The sequence below is a fragment of the Colletotrichum fructicola genome (genome assembly GCF_000319635.2).
Source record: "Colletotrichum fructicola Nara gc5 chromosome Unknown KSG_Nara_v1_contig04, whole genome shotgun sequence".
NCBI classification, from domain to species: Eukaryota; Fungi; Ascomycota; class Sordariomycetes; order Glomerellales; family Glomerellaceae; genus Colletotrichum; species Colletotrichum fructicola.
The window spans coordinates 4,520,372-4,542,823 of record NW_027094054.1 but is presented as its reverse complement, the minus strand read 5'-3'; the positions used below and the strand labels follow the sequence as shown (position 1 = coordinate 4,542,823).

The 22,452-nt window shown below is 54.1% G+C and overlaps 10 protein-coding genes across 10 annotated transcripts; 5 read left to right on the top strand and 5 right to left on the bottom strand.

Moving 5' to 3' along the window:
• Positions 1–195: 195 nt before the first annotated feature.
• Positions 196–693, bottom strand: CGGC5_v008068 (uncharacterized protein; the record flags this gene model as incomplete). The annotated part of the gene is made up of 2 exons (XM_032023004.1): positions 196–313; positions 377–693. The coding sequence occupies 2 exons, from the start codon at positions 691–693 to the stop codon at positions 196–198; spliced, it is 435 nt and encodes a 144-aa protein (XP_031892052.1).
• A 1,541-nt stretch (positions 694–2,234) lies between these two features.
• Positions 2,235–3,464, bottom strand: hprA-1 (Glycerate dehydrogenase; the record flags this gene model as incomplete). Its single annotated transcript, XM_032022993.1, has 3 exons — positions 2,235–2,954; positions 3,005–3,134; positions 3,208–3,464. 3 exons carry the CDS (start codon positions 3,462–3,464, stop codon positions 2,235–2,237), a joined length of 1,107 nt encoding a protein of 368 aa, XP_031892051.1.
• Positions 3,465–4,333: 869 nt separating this feature from the next.
• Positions 4,334–7,223, bottom strand: rrp6 (Exosome complex exonuclease rrp6; the record flags this gene model as incomplete). The annotated part of the gene is made up of 5 exons (XM_032022982.1): positions 4,334–5,864; positions 5,913–6,103; positions 6,150–6,483; positions 6,613–6,809; positions 6,864–7,223. 5 exons carry the CDS (start codon positions 7,221–7,223, stop codon positions 4,334–4,336), a joined length of 2,613 nt encoding a protein of 870 aa, XP_031892050.1.
• Positions 7,224–9,678: 2,455 nt separating this feature from the next.
• Positions 9,679–10,110, top strand: CGGC5_v008065 (uncharacterized protein; the record flags this gene model as incomplete). Its single annotated transcript, XM_032022958.1, has 3 exons — positions 9,679–9,798; positions 9,860–9,952; positions 10,045–10,110. 3 exons carry the CDS (start codon positions 9,679–9,681, stop codon positions 10,108–10,110), a joined length of 279 nt encoding a protein of 92 aa, XP_031892048.1.
• A 33-nt stretch (positions 10,111–10,143) lies between these two features.
• On the top strand, positions 10,144–12,457 carry gpi1 (N-acetylglucosaminyl-phosphatidylinositol biosynthetic protein gpi1; the record flags this gene model as incomplete). The annotated part of the gene is made up of 5 exons (XM_032022947.1): positions 10,144–10,278; positions 10,336–11,449; positions 11,495–11,956; positions 12,008–12,096; positions 12,149–12,457. The coding sequence occupies 5 exons, from the start codon at positions 10,144–10,146 to the stop codon at positions 12,455–12,457; spliced, it is 2,109 nt and encodes a 702-aa protein (XP_031892047.1).
• Positions 12,458–12,545: 88 nt separating this feature from the next.
• Positions 12,546–13,052, bottom strand: CGGC5_v008063 (uncharacterized protein; the record flags this gene model as incomplete). The annotated part of the gene is made up of 2 exons (XM_032022936.1): positions 12,546–13,001; positions 13,050–13,052. 2 exons carry the CDS (start codon positions 13,050–13,052, stop codon positions 12,546–12,548), a joined length of 459 nt encoding a protein of 152 aa, XP_031892046.1.
• A 2,590-nt stretch (positions 13,053–15,642) lies between these two features.
• On the top strand, positions 15,643–16,362 carry CGGC5_v008062 (uncharacterized protein; the record flags this gene model as incomplete). Its single annotated transcript, XM_032022925.2, has 1 exon — positions 15,643–16,362. The coding sequence occupies one exon, from the start codon at positions 15,643–15,645 to the stop codon at positions 16,360–16,362; it is 720 nt and encodes a 239-aa protein (XP_031892045.2).
• Positions 16,363–16,499: 137 nt separating this feature from the next.
• CGGC5_v008061 (uncharacterized protein) lies at positions 16,500–17,520 on the bottom strand (the record flags this gene model as incomplete). Its single annotated transcript, XM_032022911.1, has 3 exons — positions 16,500–16,647; positions 16,694–16,856; positions 16,908–17,520. 3 exons carry the CDS (start codon positions 17,518–17,520, stop codon positions 16,500–16,502), a joined length of 924 nt encoding a protein of 307 aa, XP_031891692.1.
• A 658-nt stretch (positions 17,521–18,178) lies between these two features.
• Positions 18,179–19,108, top strand: Nmral1-1 (NmrA-like family domain-containing protein 1; the record flags this gene model as incomplete). Its single annotated transcript, XM_032022900.1, has 1 exon — positions 18,179–19,108. One exon carries the CDS (start codon positions 18,179–18,181, stop codon positions 19,106–19,108), a length of 930 nt encoding a protein of 309 aa, XP_031891693.1.
• A 1,674-nt stretch (positions 19,109–20,782) lies between these two features.
• ALD2-4 (Aldehyde reductase 2) lies at positions 20,783–21,978 on the top strand (the record flags this gene model as incomplete). Its single annotated transcript, XM_032022889.1, has 3 exons — positions 20,783–21,035; positions 21,088–21,627; positions 21,680–21,978. 3 exons carry the CDS (start codon positions 20,783–20,785, stop codon positions 21,976–21,978), a joined length of 1,092 nt encoding a protein of 363 aa, XP_031891690.1.
• Between the last annotated feature and the right edge of the window lie 474 nt (positions 21,979–22,452).

Below are 22,452 nucleotides of genomic sequence, written 5' to 3'. Positions count from 1 at the left end.
ACCTGGTTGCTAGACGTCAAGAATATGCATATGGGAGACCAACAGTGATAGCCATCAAAGGTGATTTGGTTTTATACAATGTTTTTATATATACACGAACAGATGTGTACCCCCTGAACCTGGGAGAACAGCCGACTCTTTCATCACGCCGGACCAGTCCTCCACACCCCTAGCATAATCCGCTCACAGATTCGCTTAGACGCAGCTGTCGCTGCCAGGAACGAAGGTTCCATCAGAGTTCTCGCAGCCGCACTCGCCAGTGTTGGGGTCCTTGATGCATCCAGCGCCCTCGCCAGAGGAAGTTCCCTCGCCGCTGTCACAAAGTCTTCGTCAGCAATCACGTATCTCCCACATAGTTCCTCCATCGAAAACTCACCTCCAGAAGAAGGTCCAGCAGTCCGCGTCAGTCGTCATCTGCGAGCTCGTGGGCGGGTCGCAGGTGTACGCGGAGCAGGTGCCGTAGGGGGCGCCGTTGTTGCCGTCGTATTGGTGGTCCGTCTCGAAGACGGCAAAGGTCTGCGTCTTGGAGGTGCGCGTGTTGTGCGAGCACTCGGCGGCCTGGATGGCCTTGGACACCTTGGTCGCGCTGCAGTTGTAGACGCTCGGGCAGGCGCCCTTGGTGTTGGAGGTGGCCGGGTCGAGGGTGGCGGCCACGAGGGCGGGGGCGGCGAGGAGGAAGTAGGCGAACTGCATTTTGATTGTTTGGTTTGTTTGTTGGATTGAAGCGAATGTCTTGTCAAAAGAGTGTGTTGTGTCTGTGTGGTCCGGCCTGTGGATTGTTGAAGTGGTGATGATGGTAATAGCAAGAGGCACATATTGGATCGAAGGAACTTTGACTTTTATATCATCTCGCCCCATCCCATGGATCGTTTGCCCGTTCCCTCCATTGCTGCCAAACAACTCCTTGGTTCCGAAGCTGCGTAGCGTCGACATGTAAATTAGCTCCCAGGACCCGCCGCGTTTCGAACAGATTCCCATCGGGCCATTACGAGCAATCGGGTCGCGGCTCCGGCATGTCCAACCCGCCCGGCCGGGAAACACCCCTGCCCTCCCGCTGCGGTCTGGACCAAATTTACGTAGTTTCTTGTGTTTTCGTCCGCGTTGCCTGTTTATATTATGTTTTGACACGAGGTTCAAGGTGCACTGGCAATTGCTTGAATTTTTTTCTCCTGAGTTTTTCTGGAAACATTGCTCCCCCACAGTCTTCGATTTCTCTTGGTGGAGCCAACAGCAGTGTCTCGACCAAAAGCTGCGTGACGCGCCACTCCATCCGAGTTAATAAAACAAAACCAAACAACGCTCATCCCCCGAGACAACACCACCGCCACCAGGAGCACTCATCCTCGAATAATTGCGGTTGTTTCTTCTAGACCACCACGGCAGTTTGAAAGAAGCACAAATGTCTCGGAAAACCTGTCACTTCCCGCCTTCACGTAAGGGTCAGTCGTGCACCTCCCCCCCAAACCCATTGTGGTTCATCCCAATTCCCCACACGACGCAGCCAGCCAGCCAGCCCTGCTCAGGGGGGGACTGTTGCAGCCGCAGCGGGAGATTAAAGGCGATCAGTGGGGTTTCCCGCTCCCTCAATCAACAATGCAGCTGGGGTTCAGCCACTGCCGGCAGGTTGAGTGGTTGCTGACGACGCGCTGCAAGTTTCAATTCGTCGTTGCAGGTCTGGATGAGGGCCATTTGTCTACGTAGGAAATGGTTCGCGGGATGGCTGAGGGAAGAAGAAAGCAGCTGGCGGCTGCGGGAGCGGGTAATGGCAGGTGATGTTTCTATTCTTGAACTTCCGAGACTTTCGAGTTCCCCTTTCTTAATATTCAGGGAAAATCGTCTGGGGCTTGCGAGGAGTATGAGTTGCAACGTCGCGGGACCCTTTCTTTTCCATTACATGTTGTCCAAGCTCCTGAAAGATTCGAGGTCGAGGGCGGCAAGGCAAGGCAAAAACAAGCTAGCCCAGCTCACCGGTCGCCCTATCTTGGCATCGCAGCTGAACGGGCACACCATCGGGAAACGACCAGACCCAGGCCAATCGAATTGAGCAAAGCCATCGGACATTTTCATGTCGCAAGGTGCGGGGTGTCGTACGCAGCGGAGCATTTCTCAGTAGCCCTCCTCTAGGATTCTCGGTGAGCCAAGACGCCCTTCTCGGTGATGAAGCCGCAACCCATCCCGCCGGCTCTCTCTATATCCTCTTAGACCCAGTCAATCTCCCTCCTCCATCGCCACCTCTACCTCATATCAAGGACCACATTCGGCCCCTTCCCCCCCCTCACAAACGCCCTCAAATTCTCCCCCACGACCTTCCTGATATTCACCCGCGTCTGGTCCGCACACCACGCCAGATGCGGGCTCAGCGTCAGATTCACCCCTCTCGCCTCCTCCCCAAGCAGCACGCTATCCTCCCCGCTCCCCGCCGGCTCGATCTCGTACACGTCCGTCGCGGCGCCGTACAGCCGCCCCTCCTTCAGCGCCTCCAGCAGCGCCCTCTCGTCCACCGTCCCGCCGCGGCCCACGTTGACGATGATCGCGTCCGGCTTCATCAGCGCCAGCTCCGCCGCCCCGATGAGGTTCTTCGTCTCCGGCATGAGCGGGACGACCATGAAGAGCGTCGTCGCGCGGCGGAGGACCTCCTCAAAGGGCGTCCTTTGGTCGCCGTTGGTGATGTTGGAGCCGTTTGTGGTAGCGGGGGTGGAAGAAGGCGAGTCCTTGCGCGCCGCCACGAGGACCTGCATCCCCAGGGCCCTGCACATCCCCGCGATGCGCTGCCCGATCGGCCCGTACCCGACCATGCCGACGACCTCGTTGCCGCACGTGTGCGGCGGGCGGCCCTCGGCGTCGAGGAGGAGCGAGGACATGCTGCCCTTTGTGCGCCACGGGTTCGCGTGCGCGGGGGAGTGGTCCATCATCGTGTTGTGCAGCGTCACGAGGCGGCGGCGGGTTGAGAAGTACTGTTCCAGTGAGCATTGGTGTATTGATGATGAGAGGGTTGACGACTTACGAAGCCCAGCGCGTGTTCGGCCACAGCTTCGACCGTCGCCTGCGGTGAGTACATGACCGTGATGCCGCGCCGCTTGCATTCTTCCAGGTCAATGTGATTTGTGCCCGTTGTTTCCGTGATGATGCATTTCCTGTGATGAAGATGTCAGACCAACCCATCTCGTCCAATCACCCGGTCAAAAGCGCGGGAAAAGGAAAACTCACAAATAAGGCGCCTCCCCCAACGTCTCCTTGCTAATCGGCACCGTCGTCGTGATCAGGATGCTCGCCGGCCACACCCGCGCCGCGGCGACCTGCGGCTCCGACGGGCGCGTGTACTCGTACCCGATGACCTCGTGCGTCAGGTCGCCGGTGTCGACCTCCGGCAGCGCCACGTGGATCGTCTCGAGCTTGACGACGACATGGTGCGTCGCCGAGGGCAGGTTCGCGGGGCGTTTTATCTCTGTTGCGGGGTCGGACATGGTGCTCCCTTATCGTCCCTCTCGCGTTCTCCTCTTATCCTTGAGATTGGCCGAGAAGAAGACTTGTACAATTGTCCCAGAGGAAGAATGCGGCTTTTATGTCGAGCTGGATGTTGCCAATCTAGGATGAAGTTGACGCAAGGAAGTTGGTGAGCTCTGGGAGCTTGGGCGCACAAGGTGGTGGGGGCGGGCCGTTATGCAAGATGGAGGTTACCACTTTCCCCTTCTAAAGATCAAGGAAGAAAGTCCTTTATGAAAAGAGGTATCCAAGTGAGAGAAAGATAAAAACATTCACTATATACCGCGACATGAGGGGAAAATCCCATCTAGGGTCCTCAACCCGGCACCACGATATGTCTCCCGCTCCCTATCACACGCGCTAGGCCCCGCGGATCCGACCACCGGCGGGCGGGGGGCACCAAGATCGGCCCTCCGCGCATGCAAGCCGTCCACCGCAGGGCGCGGGCGGCACTTGATTCCTGACATTTTGACATTTCGCACGTCACGCAAGGAAGCACGCCTGCGGGAAGGATGCCAATCCCGGGGTCATAAGCGGCATCGATACGACGACATCCGTTTACCCTATCTCGAAAAGTAAGATCCGATCTTGACATCCCGCCCTTTCGTGGGGTCCCGGCTGCGGCAGGGCGTCTGCGGGGAGGGAGGGAATTCCGCACCCCGCGGAAAACTTGCGATAAGATAATGTACCATCCTGATGATTTTACAATTTTGGGTTCCAAGGCACCCACAGGTATCAACTTTTTGATTTTGGCATCTCGAGGCAATTCCGCCCGAGAGCAATGCTAATAACACTTCCTGCACTAAACCCCTCCCATTTGCAAATCCAAGCAACCACCATTACCCGCCCCTCACCTCTTGAAGGTCGCGCTCTTTTCACCCCTCGGAGGCGGCGCCTTGCGGGCCCCCTTCGGCGCATCGTCTCCCGTCTTGGCGTACGGGTCGAACGCCGGCTTCGCGACCTTCTTGACACCTCCCCCGTTCCGCTTCGCGTGAAGCACCGAAGCAGCCTGTCCGTAGTCGAAAGCCTCCTCCTCCTCATCGTCATCACCCTCGCCCTCGCTCTTGCTCTTCGCGGCCTTCTTAGCAGCCTTCTTCGCCAGCTTCTCTGCCTCCTTCTGCTTCTTCCGCTCTGCCTTCTCCTGCTTTCGCGCCTTTGCCGCGGCCTTTTTCTCGGCCTTGGCCTTTCGGTTCGCGAGCGCGGTAACGTAGTTGTCCAGCTTCTGCTTCTTCTCAGATGCGATGCCCTGCGCCTCCTCAAGCTGCACTGGGTATGCCCGGTCCTCAGCGAGATCTTTCGTGAGACGCTCGACCTCGGCTTGGGCACGCTGGTAATCTTCAGTGTATCTAGCGACCTTGTCGGCCCTCTTCTGTTCGACCTTCGCCTTGCGGTCACCCTCTGTAGTCTTGCCCCTCTTGCCGCTGGGCGTACCGTCTGCCCGCTCCAGCACGATGTCGACAGTGCTCTCTTCCGATCCAGATTCGTCGTCACTACCATCTGACTCCTCTTGCGCCGGGGCCCTGCGCTTCGTGCCGGCCTTCAGGGTGAACTCCTCCTCGACCGGAGGCGCCTCAGGCTGGGCAGCAGCCTTGGCTTCGGCCTCGACTCCTCCCTCCATAGCGACATCCTCTTGAGCGGTCGCCTCAGTTGTTGCTACGTTCTGCACGAACTTTTGCCAGGGCAGCATGACGAAGTCTCCGAGACCGTTAGCCGCAGACGGCGTCGCCTCCCACGCCGAACTCAAAGCCATGCCGCCGAAAAGCTGGGACTGAGCCAGTTGGCCCGGCTCCGCGGCAACATCAGCTGCATCATCCACCGCGGTCTCGACCAATGGCTTGGCTGGGCGAGACGGTAAATCCGAGCGGAAGAAATGGTACAGACTCGGCTCCTCCACACCGCGCTCCCTCGCTTCTTGGTACCGTACCCAGATGTCGCTAACATTTCGTCGGGCAATGTGGGAACTGGGGGGGATGAGGGCGTGCAGAGCCTTCGCATCAGGCGGCATGCGCTTGGCGATATCGCCAATGATCGCGTTGGGGAGCACGTATGCGGTGCTTTCGTCTTCTCTCCGCGCCACCTCATCTCTCCAGGCCCAAACAGCCCTGTAGACGGCAAATTGCTGGCCTGAGAAGGGCGCTGGGTGCTTGAGCAAGAGGCCGTACCAGCCCTTGGGACCCTTTCCAGAGACCGGGTCAAAGTGTTCACCCTCGTATCGAGACAGAGATTGGCTCTTGGACTTCTGGAGAACAGTCTCGATGTAATTGGTTCCAGGGTTACCGCGGTCGGACTTCATCACCAACTCATTACGGACCTTATCGTAGACGTAAAGGAGGTAATGTGTGTCAGAGCGGGCGTAGTAAAGCATTTCCGGGGACAATGGGCTGACAAGTGTTAGTGATGTGTGCGTCAACCCCTTAGACTCTACTAACCGCATGCGCCAGTCGGCCATTTGATATCTCTTATCAGCATCAAAGTTGGCAAACTTGCTCAACAGGAATGCTAAGCTCTTTTGGGGGTAGTGGAGAGCTTCGCAAGCATAGAATGTGTCGAAGAGGCCGTTCACATACAGCCCGAGGTCGCGCTGCAGCCAAATAATGTCCATGTATGAGCCGTGGAAAACCTAGTCTCGTTAGCGCTGTCCATAGGCGAGTTGGAGGCAAGCCTACTTTGACGATGTTTGGATCAGCAAACACCTGGTTCAGAACCTGGAGCTGCTGTCTCCAAGGCTTCAGGGTATCGACAACCCAGTCTTTCTCGCGCGTGCTGATCTGCATCAGTGATGTGAGTCCCACGTATGTCCTGAAGTCGTGATGTTCCAAGTCGACAGCGATCTCCTTGGCCTTCTTGAGCTCCTCTAACATCTCCAGCACGCCCTCGAAGGTATCGACCCATGTCGCCTCGGTCTTGTCGACGGGTTGCCAGGGGATAGGTTCGGCTTGTTGATAGACGCGATCGGGATATTTCGCTTCGAGGATCTCGGCTTCGTACGGGTGCTTGTACCTAATCTCTCCGTTAATACTCTTAATTGAACCTCTTGTCTTGTGGCGCTTGTTTATGCGAGATCTAGTGTGCTTGGAGTCTGTGGATTTGTCCATGTAAAGTAAAGGCAAGAAAATGGTGTAATCGTACGTGACAAAGCCGTCCGTCTCGTTGGATACCAGACTTTGCTCAAGCGGTACCTTGGCGTGGGGCTTCTCGGTGAGAATGGGCTTCCATGTCGCATTGTTGTCGACAGGTGGATCGAAGTTGAGCTGGGGTTTCGAGATGTTGGCATTGCGGATGACCTTATCAGTTCCGGTAGTCTTTGCCTTCTTCGCTTGGGAAGCCTGCGCAAGTCTTTAGCAATCGAAATTCTCCTTCCTCCGTCTTGATGTACTCACATCTGCGGTGGGCGCATCCTTCCTCTTGATAGCTCCCGTGTACTCGTCGATCGAGGTGTCGGCCTTCTCCAGCACCGAGTCCACTACGTCCACAACGCTCCGCCAGCGCATATCAATGTCGTCGGCATCTTCGAGGTTGGGCGCATTGAGGCCGCAGACGCTGGCGGCTGACTTGAGGAGGGTCGTGGAAAGCTCGAGGAGGCGCTCGGTTTTGGCGTCGAGGTCGTCGCCCACGCCAGGGTTCACGGCGCGCTGGAAAGCAAGGTCCTCGGCGGCGATGCGGTTCACCGAGCGGGTGGTGGCCACAAGCGCGGACTGCACCTTCTCCTGGAGAGACTTGAAGTCCTGGGGGGAGGTCATGGTGTCGGCGCGACGCTTGAGGTGTCGTGAGCGTTGGTCGCGGCTTTGCTTGCGAAGTTTGACGATCAAAAATTATGCCAATTGGGAGAGGTCCCTTGCCGATAAGATAGAACGCCCCACTCATCAGTCTTATCGATATCTGGGGATGAGGTAAGCAACGATTCAGCTGTCACTGACGTAGAAATGCATAGTTGTGTATGGTCAGTAGGAAGAGCCGGGGAATCAAGGTTCTTGAAATGATTGTGGCTATGAGAAGTAGACAAAATACATGTGTTTTCCTTCATTGAGTAAATTTTGGCCTCAATTAAAAAGATGCGGCAGATAGGAAGTCGAGAGTAAGGTGCTGATGTTCAGCCGAGCCTCAGACTTACAGCGGATGCAGCCGCTGTGACGCAGTTGAGTGCCTAAGGAAAAGCCGTGACGATTTTGCCTCGATTTCTCGCCGCCCTCCCTCAACTTCATCTCACGTTCTCCGTGACATCCGTAACACGACACCCACCATGTCTGCCTCGCTAGCACCCGAATGCAATGAAGTCAAGGAGTGAGTCGCCGGGTGAAGTCTTTGTAGAGCTCAAACTGACAACGGTCACAGACGCTACGACACATGCTTCCTGAAATGGTACAGCGAAAGTCAGTCTTGTTCCCATACCCCCCTCCCCTATGGCTGTTTGTGAGTTATATCTGACGTAGGTGTAGAGTACCTGAGGGGCACCGGCACGGATAACAATGAGTGCGCCGACTTGTTCAAGAACTACCAAAAGTGCCTGACGGTAAGTAGCACATGTTGTTGTGTATGGTGGTCTAGGCCAGCATGAGCTGAGTGGGCAACTTTGCAGGTGGCGTTGAAGGAACGCGGAATAGACAAGCTTCTGGACGAGGCACGGGAGGACAGCAAAGAGAGCGACGCGACGTACTTGGGCCGCAAATGTGAGTTATCCCCAATTCCTACGTGATGGGAGGCCAATTCTGACCACTCATGCAGGACGTGATCCAACTAGCAACATATCTCGCGGTCGGTTTGGCGTTTTCCAGGGTTGCATTTGTTGGGCACAAGGTGGCAGTGTAGGAACCGTAATCTCAAAATATGCCCCGTTCTTCCCCATGACGCGTCCAACCGCCGTGTCTCTCTGCATTTCATCATTCGTGAGCCGCCCAAGACTAAGTTATCCCTGGACAGATAACCTTAGCGTAAGCTTGAATTCCCCGAGAGAATCCCCTGTGTGGACGGGAGAGCTTTGAACAGAGAAGAAAGTACGATGGCAGTGCATTTCGCAAGTGGCATCATCGTTATGCTGTTCCAAAGGTACACTGCAATGTACTTCGCAGCACTGCCAACGGCAAAGATTGAGATCAGCCAGGGTCTCCATCAACTTGATGCATGCTGTGAGAAGATCTGAAAATATTGAAACTGATGATCCGTCATATCAACCAACGAAAGCACCGCAGGCGGGAAGCGTCTTGCGGACTCCGAGGGCCCACGTGATTGCACATTTTTCTTCCATTCTCGTCGCTCAGCTGCGAGTCCGTCTCTGAGAGGAAAGAAACATTGTTCCCAGTCCCGGATCGCGTCAAATGTCAAGCAGGGGCCAGAATTCGGCCAATCCAGAAGCAGCTCAGGGCGGGTTGTTCCAGGTTCCAGACCGCCCACATCCCAGTCAAGACAATGTGAAGCTTGCAACTGGCCCCCAATTCACAGAGGTTTGTGCCGTGTCCCCTTAGCGGCTCCCTGTGTCTGTCGCCGTCACAGGCTTATGAACCGTCTGCGAGAGTGTCAAGGAGGGGGGAGGAGGGGGGGGGGGGGGGGGGGCCACACACACCGCGCAGCAAACCGTGTCCAGTTCGGTGGGTCGCCCTCTGCTCGCCCAATACCGAGCGGCAGCGCAGCGCTTTAGCAGGTTCGACCCGCTAACGACAGCATTCGCTAGCGGCAGGACATCGCTGCAAAGACTAGGGGAACAGCAGGAAATAGGCGGTCCGCTGTCGCCAATAATTACATTGCCAATTCCCGTCCCGGGCCACACCACCTAGGCCCAATCCCCGATTTGCGAGCCTCCTCTCCACGCGCGAAGCTTGTCCCTTGCCCACCTCCCGACCCTGTCTCCGACATCCAAGGACCAACCCCCCCGTCCGCTCCAATTGTCCAGTCCCTTCTCCTTCCCCAGACAACGCGCGATAAACACGGCTGTCCTGTACCACCAGCCTATCTCGAGTCGAGTCTTCCTCTGGTCACATCGTCATATCTCGTCCCCGAAAGACCTGGAAACCCCTCCAAGCTCGAATCCAGCTCGCGATCTCGCCCCTCTCGACCTTCGAAAGCTTCCCCCCTCTTGGCTCCCCCGCAGTCGCAAGCCCGCAGCCGCAGGACCGCCTCGAGTCCCTCCTCCGAACCCCAAGCGCACCGCAATCAGCTTGGCGACAAGCCTCGGCATGCACAACCCAAGGGAATAGCGATTCTATGCACCCCCTCTCCGTCCTCAGCCTTGGGATCTTCGTAGCAGGCTACATCACCGCCCGATGGGATCTGGTCACTCGCCTCTATGAGCTTGCCATCTTTGCTTGGAACTACGGAGTCGTGGTAGGGACCTCCCTGCGCCGCTCCCAACCTCATACGCCTCTGACCAGCTCTCTCTCGATAGACCCGCGCTGCCAAAGGCTTTGCGCTCCTGACCTTTGTATTCCTCCTCGTCTTCATTCCCGTGGAACGCTTGGCCACGAGGGAGTCGAACCTGGTACGACGAATTCCCCCGATACTCGCCCCTGAGACATGTGTGGTTGCGCCGGCGCAAAGAAGCTTCCAGCTGACAACAATCTCACCCTTTAGCATCCCAGATCCCCCGGAGCTGGCGTCTCAGCCAGGGAACAGTTGCGACGGCGAGGGTCCTTCTAAGTGTCGCCTCCCGCTGCTGCGCGCGTGGTTGACATGCCAGAGAATGATGGATTAATGAGGATATTCTGGCCGACGGACATCCAGCGCTCCGACCTGCCTGGCGTTGTCGTGGGATGGAGGAACTCGAGCCTAGACGTCTTCGTCGTAGCCATCCTTGACGATGTCGATGTCAGCACGCTCCAACACCTTGACCGACGAAATGGACACCAATTGACGAAGCAACAGGCCGGCCATGTCGAATTTGCCCTAAAGGCGGGAACCCTCTTTCGAAACTCCCCGCACCCTGTCAACAGCATCTACGAGCGATGCGGCCACGGAGCTATGCATGTCTTGGGCCTCACCAACCCGAGTGATGCGGTGGTCCTGGACCCATCCTTATTTGTTGCGACGACCCCAGCCAACGCGAAGGCACCTCGAATCACTTGCGCCAGAGCTCTAAGCATACAGATCATCCTCTACGACCGACCGCGCCCCAGCCGCATGCAATACATCTCGCTGAACCCCATCTCCCTTGCGCTGGGCAACAAGGAGGCACCGAGCCTACCCCCGACAGAACACATGGCGGAGGAGGAGAAACACGAGTTGAAGAAGAAGGAGCAAAAGAGGAAGTTGGTGGAAAAGCTTAAGCAACACACCATTGTCAAGCGGTCCCCGTCACCGAAGGAGAGAGCTCTGCCGAAAATCGTGAACCAGATCAACTGGTCCTGGGAGCTCGAACAGCTGTTGCAGAAGAACATTTCTCGAATCGGCACCAGGCCTAAGCGGACTCTGAGTGTCTCGGAACGAGTGGTGGAACAAGCGACAACGATGCGCAATTTTGTGTGGGATCTCTTCATCTTCTACCTCCTCCCGCTGATACAATGGGGCTTCGTCTACATGCTCATGGGCCACAGAGCGGTTGCCGAGTTTCTGCTTCAGATCTTGGAGTTCAGGTTGAAGGACAACTACTTGGCGTTGAAGGATATCTCAGCGACGGCGCAGCAGGTGGAAATTCGGTTGCAGCAATTCTGCTACTGGCCAATGCAGTACACGACGCTGCGACAGCGCAAAAACGACTGGGAAAGCGTCACGACAAGCCACCCGGACTACATAAGGTTCTACAACAGCCTGTGGCTCGTCGCCAACGACGTCATCATCGGCATCGCTCTGGGGTCGTACATTATCGATAATGCGGAATGGGTTGCCAATGCCATCAGCGAGCTCCTCAGCAAGTACACGGTTCAAGCGCTTCAACGTAGCATCTCATGGTTGATGGGATGGCCGGCCGGATTGAAGCTGAACAGCGAGTTGGCTATGTTCCTCGGTGACCTCTTCCTTTGGGTCATTGACTATTGGTCCAGTGGGTTTCCCCGTATCAGATGAAAGCTCTGTACTAACGTCTCAGACTGCATCGTGACCCTCCAACCAGTGCTTCCCCACATCATCTGGTTCATCGGCTTCTCAAGCTTCGCCGGCGCCAGCATGCCCATTGCCATGTTTTCCGACCTCCTCTCCGCCCTAACCGTCCACATCTACTCGTTCTACCTCGCATCCGCCCGCATCTACCACTGGCAACTGACGATACTCATCTCGCTCTTCCACCTCTTCCGCGGCAAGAAGCACAATGTCCTCCGTAACCGTATCGACTCGTGCGACTACGACCTGGACCAGCTGCTTGTCGGCACCATCCTCTTCACCCTGCTCTTCTTCCTCCTGCCAACGGTGGTTGTGTTCTACCTGAACTTCGCCATCGCCCGCATGGTCATCATCTCCCTCAAAGCCGTCTTTGATACGCTTCTTTCTTGTTTAAACCACTTTCCCCTTTTCGCGCTGATGTTACGGGTCAAAGACCCTCGACGACTTCCAGGTGAGACCTAAACTGCATCTAACTGAGAAGCCATCCGACTAACATGAACAGGCGGCATTCGTTTTGAACTTCGAGATACCCATGATTATAGACTTAATAATACTTCCAACGAACCACCCACGTCCGTCATCTACCTCAAGGTAAGCAACCCCTGCCCACCCTCACAAATGCGCTCGCTAACAGATTACACAGTCCATTCCCCTCACCTTCCGCGCAATGTTCCACCAGTACTTCCAAATGGGCAACCGCATCCGCAAACACTACCTGTCCCCGCAGGTGCTACTCTGCCTCCTGACAGGCCGCTTCGTGCCCCCGCTCAACCGCAAGAACCTGTACAGCCTGCAGTACAGCATGCTGCCCGCGCGCAGGGCCGGCATCCGCCAGATGTGGGACGCCATCACGACCGTGCAGCCCTCGAGGAAACCCGTCCCGTTCGCGATGAACGGGCGGCGGTACCCCTCGGGGCAAGGAGGCGGTGGCAGGACGAGGTATCATCATTAGATATGAATTACATGTGAACTATCTCCAAAATCTGCCTTTTCCCTTCTGTGAGCTTCTATCCGTGTGAACGTGCATGGTGCGTAGCCTACTAATAATCCTCACACCGCCGAATCTCCGTCAACCCACCACTAACCCACGAGTCCTCCGCGAGCCCAAACATATAACTCAGCCTCAAATCATCGTCCACCCCGGTCTCCTGATCCGCATGGCCAAGACACTCCCCGCCATCCCTCGGATCCCGCCTCGCAACCTCCGCCCGCAGACCCTCCGGCTCCGTAACGGTGTACGGGTGTCCGTTCCAGAGGCCGAAGAGCAGGCCGTTGCAGGTCGCAACGCGGGCCTGCTCGGCGCGCAGGGTGATTGGGTCGGAGCCGTAAAGCGCGGTGAAGACATCGCTGATGGCGGCGAGAGCGGGTAGGCCTGGGCCAGGGAGGGTGGTTGTGGTGGAGGCGGTGCAGGTCCAGTAGGATGGGACGGAGCGGGTGGTCGGGGCGGAGTGGGAGGTGAGGGAGGGTGGGAGGAGGAGGTTTATGAGGGGGAGTTTCTGGGGGTGTTAGGTGGGTGAGGTGAGGTGGGCGGAGGGGGGGCTTACCATGGCTTCGTCAGATGTTGGGGTGAGAGTTGGCACGGTGCGGTGTGGGCGATGTGATGGAAGTTGCTGTTGAACGCGGACGAGGAAGGATCGGGGTGCTGGCTTGGAGAGGCTTTATCTACTGAAGTGGTGGGTTTCTCGACAGATATGATTCAGGGGCTGGGCGCACAAACGTCAGATCTCGGGGGGTACGGACGGGTGGCACGTTGTGCGGACAACGGTCGAGTGTCAAACAGTTTCAGTGTTGAGTGCCCTCGATGGTGATGAGATGGCTGCATACGGATGAGGTCAAGAACAGATCACACGAGGGATGAGCGGCTTGGAAGATTGGAGTGGAGGGAATCTACGTCTATGATCTAAATAGAATCTTGCTTAATCAATGACTTGGCTGGCTCGTCTTCTTTTCCTGGCTGTCTGGCCCTGGTCTTATAGGCTTGATTGTTGTGATTCATGATTTGGTTTGATGGTAGTCTAGCTAAATGGTAAGAAGGCTTGGGTCAGTGGCATTGCGTGCAGCTCACTGTGTGTGGTCCATGATGTTGGCTTTATTGATGGATTTTGCATGTGGTCAAGTTTGACTCAAGGCAGTGAGGCTCGGCGGCGATGTCTGTCATGTGCGATCTGGCTGACTACGTGATATTTTGGTCGAGTGGCTACGCCGATTCAGTGTCATTTGGCTGAGAATGTGTTACCAGGCGGTGGAGTGGCATGCTGATGGCGAGGAAGCCTGGCAAAAGCTCTGCAAGCTGTATCAAACGCCCGGTATGCGGAGCAATGAAAGGCGGAGAGTGATGCTTCTAAGTACTCTTGAGACAGAATGGTATGTGGCCTGACTGAGAACTCTCGATGGGACGATAGGAGGTATTGCTTTTGTGTTGACACACTTAACATGTAGAGGTAATCAAACAGCCTTTTAGGAGGCTTATGTGGACGTCATAAAGCCTGGCTGAGGTCGCATGCTGCACAGATAGACTTTGTGGTGTTTGGGACCTGTGAGGTCGACAACATGCTGCAGATTTGGGCTTCTGTTTGGAAAGTTGCAGTTCTTCTGTCGATGTCTGAGGAGTGTGTATATCGCCGGAAGCCTTGGTACTGTGTCACACAAGTCTTTGTGTTGCAAAAGCTCTCCAAGAGAAAGTAGACGTCCGTCTTCTTCAGCGGTAGTTCAAAGGATTGTGGCTTGAGATTCAACGTTCCTGTGATAGCCGAAGCCTGTCCGCCATATGTGAAGTAAAGATGTTTGTTTGTCTGTCTTCGGCTTGATAGGTTGGACCACCTATAAACGATAGACGACGATGGACGACGACGATGGACGACGATGACGGACAGAAATAGCGACAAAGGCAAGGACGGTAAAGAAGACGCTAATTGATGGAGGTAAGACAGATGCTCATGATTATGGAATTTGTTCTCAATTGCACTACAAACACTAGGGAAGAACGAGCCACCCTTGATAGGAAGCTGAGCACTGGGCAGAAATCACATTGCGTCAACATCACTTTCTGACGATTATAATGCTTTGTTTTAGTTAGACATTAGCCCACCGTCTTGTGTCGCTATGAGCATTTTCGTCAGTGGCGGAAAGGACCTTCCGCTTCTTATTGTTGTTGGTGGTGTTGGAAATGGGAACGTCTCCACCCTCAGAAGACCCTTCGCTGGATGAGTTGAACCAGCCCGCGAAGTCATCAAGAGAAGACACTCTTCAATATTTCCAGGTGAAACGTCGGACCTTCCATCATACGAGTTAATCGCAATCGTAGTAGAAGGAGGGTAACGATGGCGCTGCCTGGACATGAAAGAAAGTGGCTTCAAGGGAGCATTATGGGCCGAGGTAGGAGGGGACCTTGAGAGCAAACAAAACGATAGGCGTCCTCAGGGGTTTCGTACTCATGTCAAATCCAATCAATCTTCAGATCAACTTCAACTTTTAGTTTGACGTGTCTGTCCTTTTGCGGCGTATTTTCATAAGATCATGGAGCCAGAGTCCGATGATTTGATCTCTTTTTGTTCGGGCCCGGAAAGCTCCTTGGAAGCGGACGTAAACAGCTGTCCGACTGAATCCGAAAAAGATGGCCCGACTTCGTTCGGAGAAGGGGTCATGGAACCCCTGCCGATACTTCATGAACTGAAAGATCCAAAGTTAGAAACCGACGAAAAGAAATTGGAACCTATAGCAGGTCCTGAAACCAACGCACTCGACAGCTCAAGTCCGTTTATAGAAGGGAAGCCGTTACCTCCTCTTCATGAATGGGAAGATCTGGAGTTCGAGAAACTGAGCCAACTCTGTCTACCGAGATGGGACAGCCGCGAGGTTTGGCGAACGGAGTCTAGTGCCATTCGCCCTGAACGATTCGAGTACACAGCAATGCTAGGAAGACCACCAAGCCAGGCATGGAAGCGAGCCATGCAATAGCTTCATTCTGGATTCTGCCATGGCAGACGACTCGAGGAAATAATGTCATTCAGTCAGCCTTCCATAAGCAAACCATTCTTTGGGGCCGTGTCCATTATAGTCTATGACATTCAGTTGCAGAAAGGAAGCCAAGGAGACACTCATCCGAATGTGGAGCTACAAGGCCAGTATCACTCGAAAATGAGCACTTGGAGGGACTTGATGTGCTTAGTCGGAAAGTCAAACATAGACTTCGATCGTACCGCCCGCTCTATATTTCAGCATATGCTCCTCGTGGACTATGGCATGGTAGCCCACCCTGTGCGTGTAGAAAGGTTCTTCGATGACCAGGGGCGCCCTACAGGAGATGCATGGAAGCGTGACTGGCCCATTTGGCATACAATTTGTGCCGTGGTCAGTGAAATGGCCCAAAGCTGCGCCCAAGTAGAACCTGACAAGTTCATCATCCGGAGCGCCAGCAATTGGTTTTGGAGGTTGTCATTTCTCTCGCCTGCGAGGAGCTATATAGGAGCTCGCTCACATTATGAGTACGACCTTGCGCTAATGCTGCATCACTACCACACTCGCCCTACATACCTTCAGCCTCAAGAATATTGGAAAGGTCAAACCGGATATCAAGGAATACTGCAGGAGCTCATTGAAGACGTGCCACGGGTCGGCACCGAAAGATTGATGAGGAAGCTTTCCGTTGATCTCAACGAGAATATTGACAAGTTCGTTGCTGACCCTGCTAAGGGCAAGACGATGAAACAAATCGCCAAGGGTATTGCAGCGAGATATGGGATCGAATTAGTCGCGCCAAAGACAAGAGGGTTAGGGACACCATTGATCGAGTTGTACTACAGGAATGGCGTGCTAAAGAAGGAGGAGAAGGAGGAGTACCCATGCAGTGTTCAGTGAGCTGAGCGATTCGGACCAACATACAAGTAATCTGGAAAATGGAGACTATTCTTAGCGTTGAATGCCTAAACTCAACATTCCAGTTCGTCTGCTTCTACCATGTAGGTCATCAACCAAGTGTCTTTCTTTGTCAGTTCCTACGCGGAAAACACTCCAGAAAGCTCCTCCAGCTTGTGTGCCTTCATGAAATCCTCCCACGTGACAGGCTTGACATTTGAATACTTTTCATTCTGAACATCGGGTCCAACAAACGTCCGACCATTGATCCAGTAGTACATGTAGAACCTGATAATGCTTAGTGACTGTCATTACATGCGACTGGATGACCTACAAAGACATGTACTTGAAAATGTCGGACGGATTCTCGGCCTGGGCGCGGTGCATGGTGGACTTGAGATCGTCAATCGAACCCAAGCGTACCATATGCGGCTTAATACCGTAGACCCTTTCAAAAGAGGCCGCAATTTCTTTGATGGTCTTTCTGTCTCCCAAGACTGAGAAGGCATCAGAAGAAGCTCGTATAATTAGGAGACAGCTTGACTTACATCTTTGTACACCAACAGCAGAAGGATCGGTCGCGACCGCCGCCGTGTACTCAGCGGCATTCTCGTAAGAGGTACCCTCCCACGGCTCGGTGCCCTCGCCCCAGTACTTGAACGTGTGCGTGACAGGGTCGATGACCGAGAAGAAGGGGCTCATGATGGCGTCCATGAAGCCCCCGATGAGAATGTGAACGCCCTTGACGCACTTCTTGGTTTCAAGGTACGCCTTCACATGCTTCATGGGGTCCTTGGGGAAGAGCTCGCCGAGCTCGAGCTTGGTATAGTCCAGAGCCCAGTCGCTGGCGATGTACCTAGGAACTCCCTCAGACTCGCATGCATCGATGAGAATTTTCTGCCCCTCGACCATGAGCTTATCGTCGCCAAGGTATGCGCAAATGACGACGTCGGAGCCCTTGTTGAAGTTTCGAATCTTTTCCTCGTCGTAGGCTTCACCTTGAAAGAGTTCAACTTGTGGGGAAGATGCCAAGGCCGCGATGACCTTCTTGGGGTCACGGCAGTAGCCTCGGAGGGTAACATTGGGGTTTTGGATGAGTTTGGAAGCAAGCAGGAGTCCAAATTTGCCGGTGATGCCAGCCAAAGCGACGGTGATAGTCATTTTGATGGGGTGATAAGTTGTTGGAGAAGTGATGATCGAAGAAGTTGTTTAATGAAACTAATGTCTTTGTTAGGAAGATGCTATTTGGTCTCTAAATATCTTTCTCTTATAAATGATAATCACTTGATCTCTCAAGTTGAACTGGTCCTACACGAGACGCCGCATATGTCATCAGTTGGTCCGTCAGGGCTCCGAAAAGCACCCGTTCACACCGGGTCATTACCAATTACCTATCTATCTGATGACGCAGCGTCAAGGAGCCTGCACTGAAACGGGACAACAAGACTACCGAAAATAGCGAGAGGTTGCAGGCAGATTGACCGGGCCGACGCCGGGTGGATCTCCCGCCGTCAGGAGCACCGGCCTCCGACCATGTCCGACGTGAGTGCTGCCGTAATGACAACTAGCCCGACCCGGTGTGGTAGACCATCCGACTTTGTCATCTCAGAGATTTCAATGGAAAAGTGTACTGAATCGTGCAAAAGCTTTGAAGGGATTTTCGGTGGACCATAAGTTGTGAAATGTCTAGCAAGTGATCATTATTTGAAGAAACGGCCGCCCAAACTGTGCGACTTCTTCCATCTCCATCAACATCCAACTATTTTCTCATCTTCCATTCACGTCTTCTAAATCTGTTCGGTACCATTGAACCGAAGACATGTCACGCGCACTCCTCATCACCGGCGCTACCGGCAAACAAGGCGGCGCCGTCATCAACGCCCTCCTTGCTCGCCAGCCGTCGGACTTTCTTCTCCTCGCAGTAACACGAAACGCCCAATCCGCCTCAGCCAAGAGTCTGGCCGCAAAATCCAAGAACATCAAACTCGTTGAAGGCGACCTCGACGCGACACCCGCACTCTTCGCTTCCGCCAAAGCCGCTGCCGGGGCTGTTCCTCTGTGGGGTGTTTTTTCCGTGCAAGCTCTTCAAACGAACAGCAAGAATGCAGACCACGAGACCAGGCAGGGGAAGGCTCTTGTAGATGAGTCGATCAAGGCCGGCGTGCAGCACTTTGTTTACAGCAGTGTGGAACGTGGCGGCGACGAGAGGTCATGGAGCAATCCCACTCCGGTACCGCATTTCATCACAAAACATCAGATTGAACATCATCTGCGCGACTCCACGGCGAACGGAAAAAGTCCCATGGGATGGACCATCATCCGGCCAGTCATCTTCATGGACAATCTTCTGCCGGGCTTCTTCGGCAAAGTCTTCTTCACCATGCTACGCGATACCATGAAGGAAAAGCCTCTGCAGTGGATCGCGACGAAAGACATTGGTTTCTTCGCGGCGGAAGCTTTCCATCAGCCAGCTACGTGGAACAAGAAGGCTTTCGGAATTGCGGGAGACGAGTTGACCTACGCGCAGCTGAGCCAGACTTTCGAGAAGGTCACGGGCGCTCCCACTGGCACGACTTTTGGACTGCTTGGCAAGGCGCTGAAGCATGGAGTTTCGGAGATTGGTGTGATGGTGGATTGGTTCAAGAACGATGGCTACAAAGCTAACTTGGCGGAAGCTAAGAAGGTTCATCCCGGTGTGACTAGCATGGAAGATTGGCTGAGGGACAGTGCTTTTGTCAAGAAACCGTAGATGTGCGCGACTGAGACGGTGGCTTGTGAAAAGGGAACATCGGTTGCGAATATTAATGTGTATCAGTAATAGACAGGCTGGTTTTGATCTTCATCTCTTTTCTTATTTGGTTTTGAAGGTACAGCAACCCGTACCCGCGCGAATTTGACTGACGCTGATGTCTGCTCAATTTCGAGGTAGTTTGCCAGTTTGGTTTTGCCGAGAAGCTTGGCCGTTTTCAAGCCAAGACACGTTTCTCCAATACCCTATTTTCAGAGTTTGTTCCCGAGTTATTGTTGAGTTCGGTGACTGATTAATTGCGTTCTAGAAGACTCAATGAGTTCCCTAACGAAAGGGTCATTGCAATCTATTGATCTTGAACTGTCGATTCTGAAAGTAGAAACCGCACATAATTGGCAGGCTAACAACAGCTAAGGTGCCATGTCTCGATGAATTTTATGCAGAGCCGTCGTCACTTCAGTTCGTCCCAAGACTCAGTGTTAGTCAAGGATTCCTGGTGCTATCACACGTGTGGGATCAGCTCACATGTCAATCAAGTCTCAGGAACCCGCGCCCAGGCCGAGATAAGGCGCATGGTTCCGCATCGAGACACGTCGAACCCCCAAGAGTCGAGCTGAAATGCAGGATGCCTTGTCTTGAGCCAGATCCCGCCCGAGCTCATGCCTTAGCCCTGCAAGAAGAGGGTCACGATTTCTTGTGTGTACGTCTTGGATCCCCGACAACCGCTACTGTCCAATTAGACTCAAACAACCACTTTTTCTGTCAACCAGGATTGGATGATCAACCTGAAGCCAATTTTGGATCTGCGCCACAGGTGGAAAATGTCGTGATTTCGACCCCGTTCCCCTCTCTGAAGGTTTGAAAAGCCCATGGCACAGCAGCCAGGCGCTCCAATGGCGGCCTCTTTCTTGCGAGCGCTCAGACGCGAACGAAGAGAGATTCTCGTAACTGGCCAAGTGAAATGATCTGCCCAGGGGTTCATCACAGCGTCGTCATTCCTATCGATCGTCTTGCTGCGTTTCGCGTTTCTCATCCTGGCTAGCTTCCCGTCTTGGTGTCTCGACTTTCCCGGCCAACTGCCCAATTCGTGCACGGTCTCGGACCTGCGATTTCTAATTATTAATTCTTCCCCGATTTTTCGTTGCTACCGACGATCTGGATCGCGTGCATGGACAATTGTCAAGAAAACACCGCGGCTTATTGTGCCTGTTGGCGGGGTTTGACACGATGCCAGAATTCAAAGGTCGCCCACAGCCCCCCATCTTGGGGATTTTCAGGAGTCCCACTTGGCACTCAACGACAGCGGTTTCTGGGCGAGTTGCGTTTCAAGCCACTTGACAAATGTCACAAAAGTGTCAAAGACGAAACCCCCCCTCCATCCAAAATAAATAAAAATTTCTCGTGGCGGGGTAAAACGAAAAGAAACGAAAAGTAATCGCTTTGCAATGAATTTTCGAATTGAGGCGTTTTTTAACTGACATGCCACTGTTTCATTGCAGTTTCCATTCTTGCCGTCTTCCCCGGGATGGCTCATGACACCCTAGACGGTCTTGACAGCCATGATCGACTTAAGATCTACAGCAACCGAGCAGCTTTCCTGCACCTCGAGACCTTTGACGTCTTCCACCGCGTCCTATCCGGCCCACACGATCACCAACCGCCAATAACGTCAACATGCAGTCGGAAGGGAGCTTTGGCATTCCAGAGGGCTCTACTGTTCTTGTGACGGGTGTGAATGGCTTCATCGGTTCCCATGTCTGCAGTCAACTGCTGCAGCTTGGTTTCGATGTCCGCGGGACCGTCAGAGATCCGACAAAGTACGCTTGGGTCGAGGACTTGATGGAGAGGGACAACCCGAAAGGTTGCTTCACGTTGGCCTCTCTGCCGGACCTGGAGGACGAGGGGGCCTTTGATTCTCTTGTTGATGGTTGGTTTTTGGAGTAGAACAGTCTGGTTGCTTTTTAATGACTTGTGCATAGGCGTTTCGGCTGTCATCCACGTGGCCTCGCCAGTGTCCTTGAGTCCCGACCCAGAGAGCGTCATTCCGAGCAGCATCAACGGCGCCATGAATGCCCTCAAAGCAGCCAACAGATCGCCAACTGTCAAGAGATTCGTCTTGACAAGCTCGTCGGTTGCAGCGGCTCTACCCAAGCCTGGTCAGAAAGGCGAAGAGGTGACAACAACAAGCTGGAACATTGAGTCAGTGGCGGTTGCGTGGGGGAAGCCTCATCCGCACCAAGCATGGCACGTTTATGCGGCAAGCAAGATTGAAGCGGAGAGGGCTGTCTGGAAGTTCTACAACCAGGACAAGAGCTGCCGTCCAGACTTGGTTGTCAACACAGGTAGTTTCTCTGCCAGTCTTGTCAATGAGGAGTTTGCTGATGATTTGAAAGTGCTCCCTAGCTGCAACTTCGGCAGGAGCCTCGATGTTATCAACCAAGGCCACCCTTCAACATCATCATTCGTCGAAAGTCTGTGGTACGGAATTAACATGGACCAACTGACGTGTAGTCCACCACGTACGTTCTATTTCGCATCATTATGTGGCGACTTAGCTGATGGCGAATCTAGAGCACTTTGTTGATGTTGAAGACACCGCGAGGCTTCATGTTGCCTGCGCTGTGTTGCCAGAGGTCCAAGGCGAACGAGTGTTTGCGTGGGCCGAGCCTTTCAACTTCGATGCCGTGCTTGACATTTTGCGCAGCGAGTTTCCCAACAAAAATTTCGTGGAGAACTTCCACAACTACCGCGATCTCTCTACCGCAGAGAAAGCAAAGTCGCGAGCAGCCCAGCTGTTGCGACGAATGGGGCGAGACGGTTTCACTTCATTGGGGGAGAGTGTTTTACTAAATGTTGATGATCTGCCTTGAGTTGCAGATCAACCTTTTGAATCATAGGAGGGACAGGTTACTGGTGTTTCGGGGAAGACACAACACAACCACAGGAGCAAGCCATGGAACTTGCACCCGAAGGAACGACACTTTCATTCATCCATACATATTTACCAACTACTTTACTTGGGATACGACATCTCCCAGCTTCAAGCATGAGTTGGCCATAGCGCCAAGCTGGCATGCAGGGTGCGGATGCAACCCGCCATTGAGGTGGAGGACCAGGGCCAACTCTCCACTCCTTAGCCAAAGGCCAAGGCTTAAGGCCGCAATATACGTCATTTGAACAATGCATGAAGGGTGCTACTGAATGCCATCTGATCTGCTGACAGCGACTTTGCATTTCTAGTCATTGGTTGCGTCTGGTGGTCATGGATACTTGCTAGCTTGCTATGGATGTAGTGACTCCCCGCAGTTCAAGGTCGAGAACTCCCCAGATCCACAAGTTTGCTA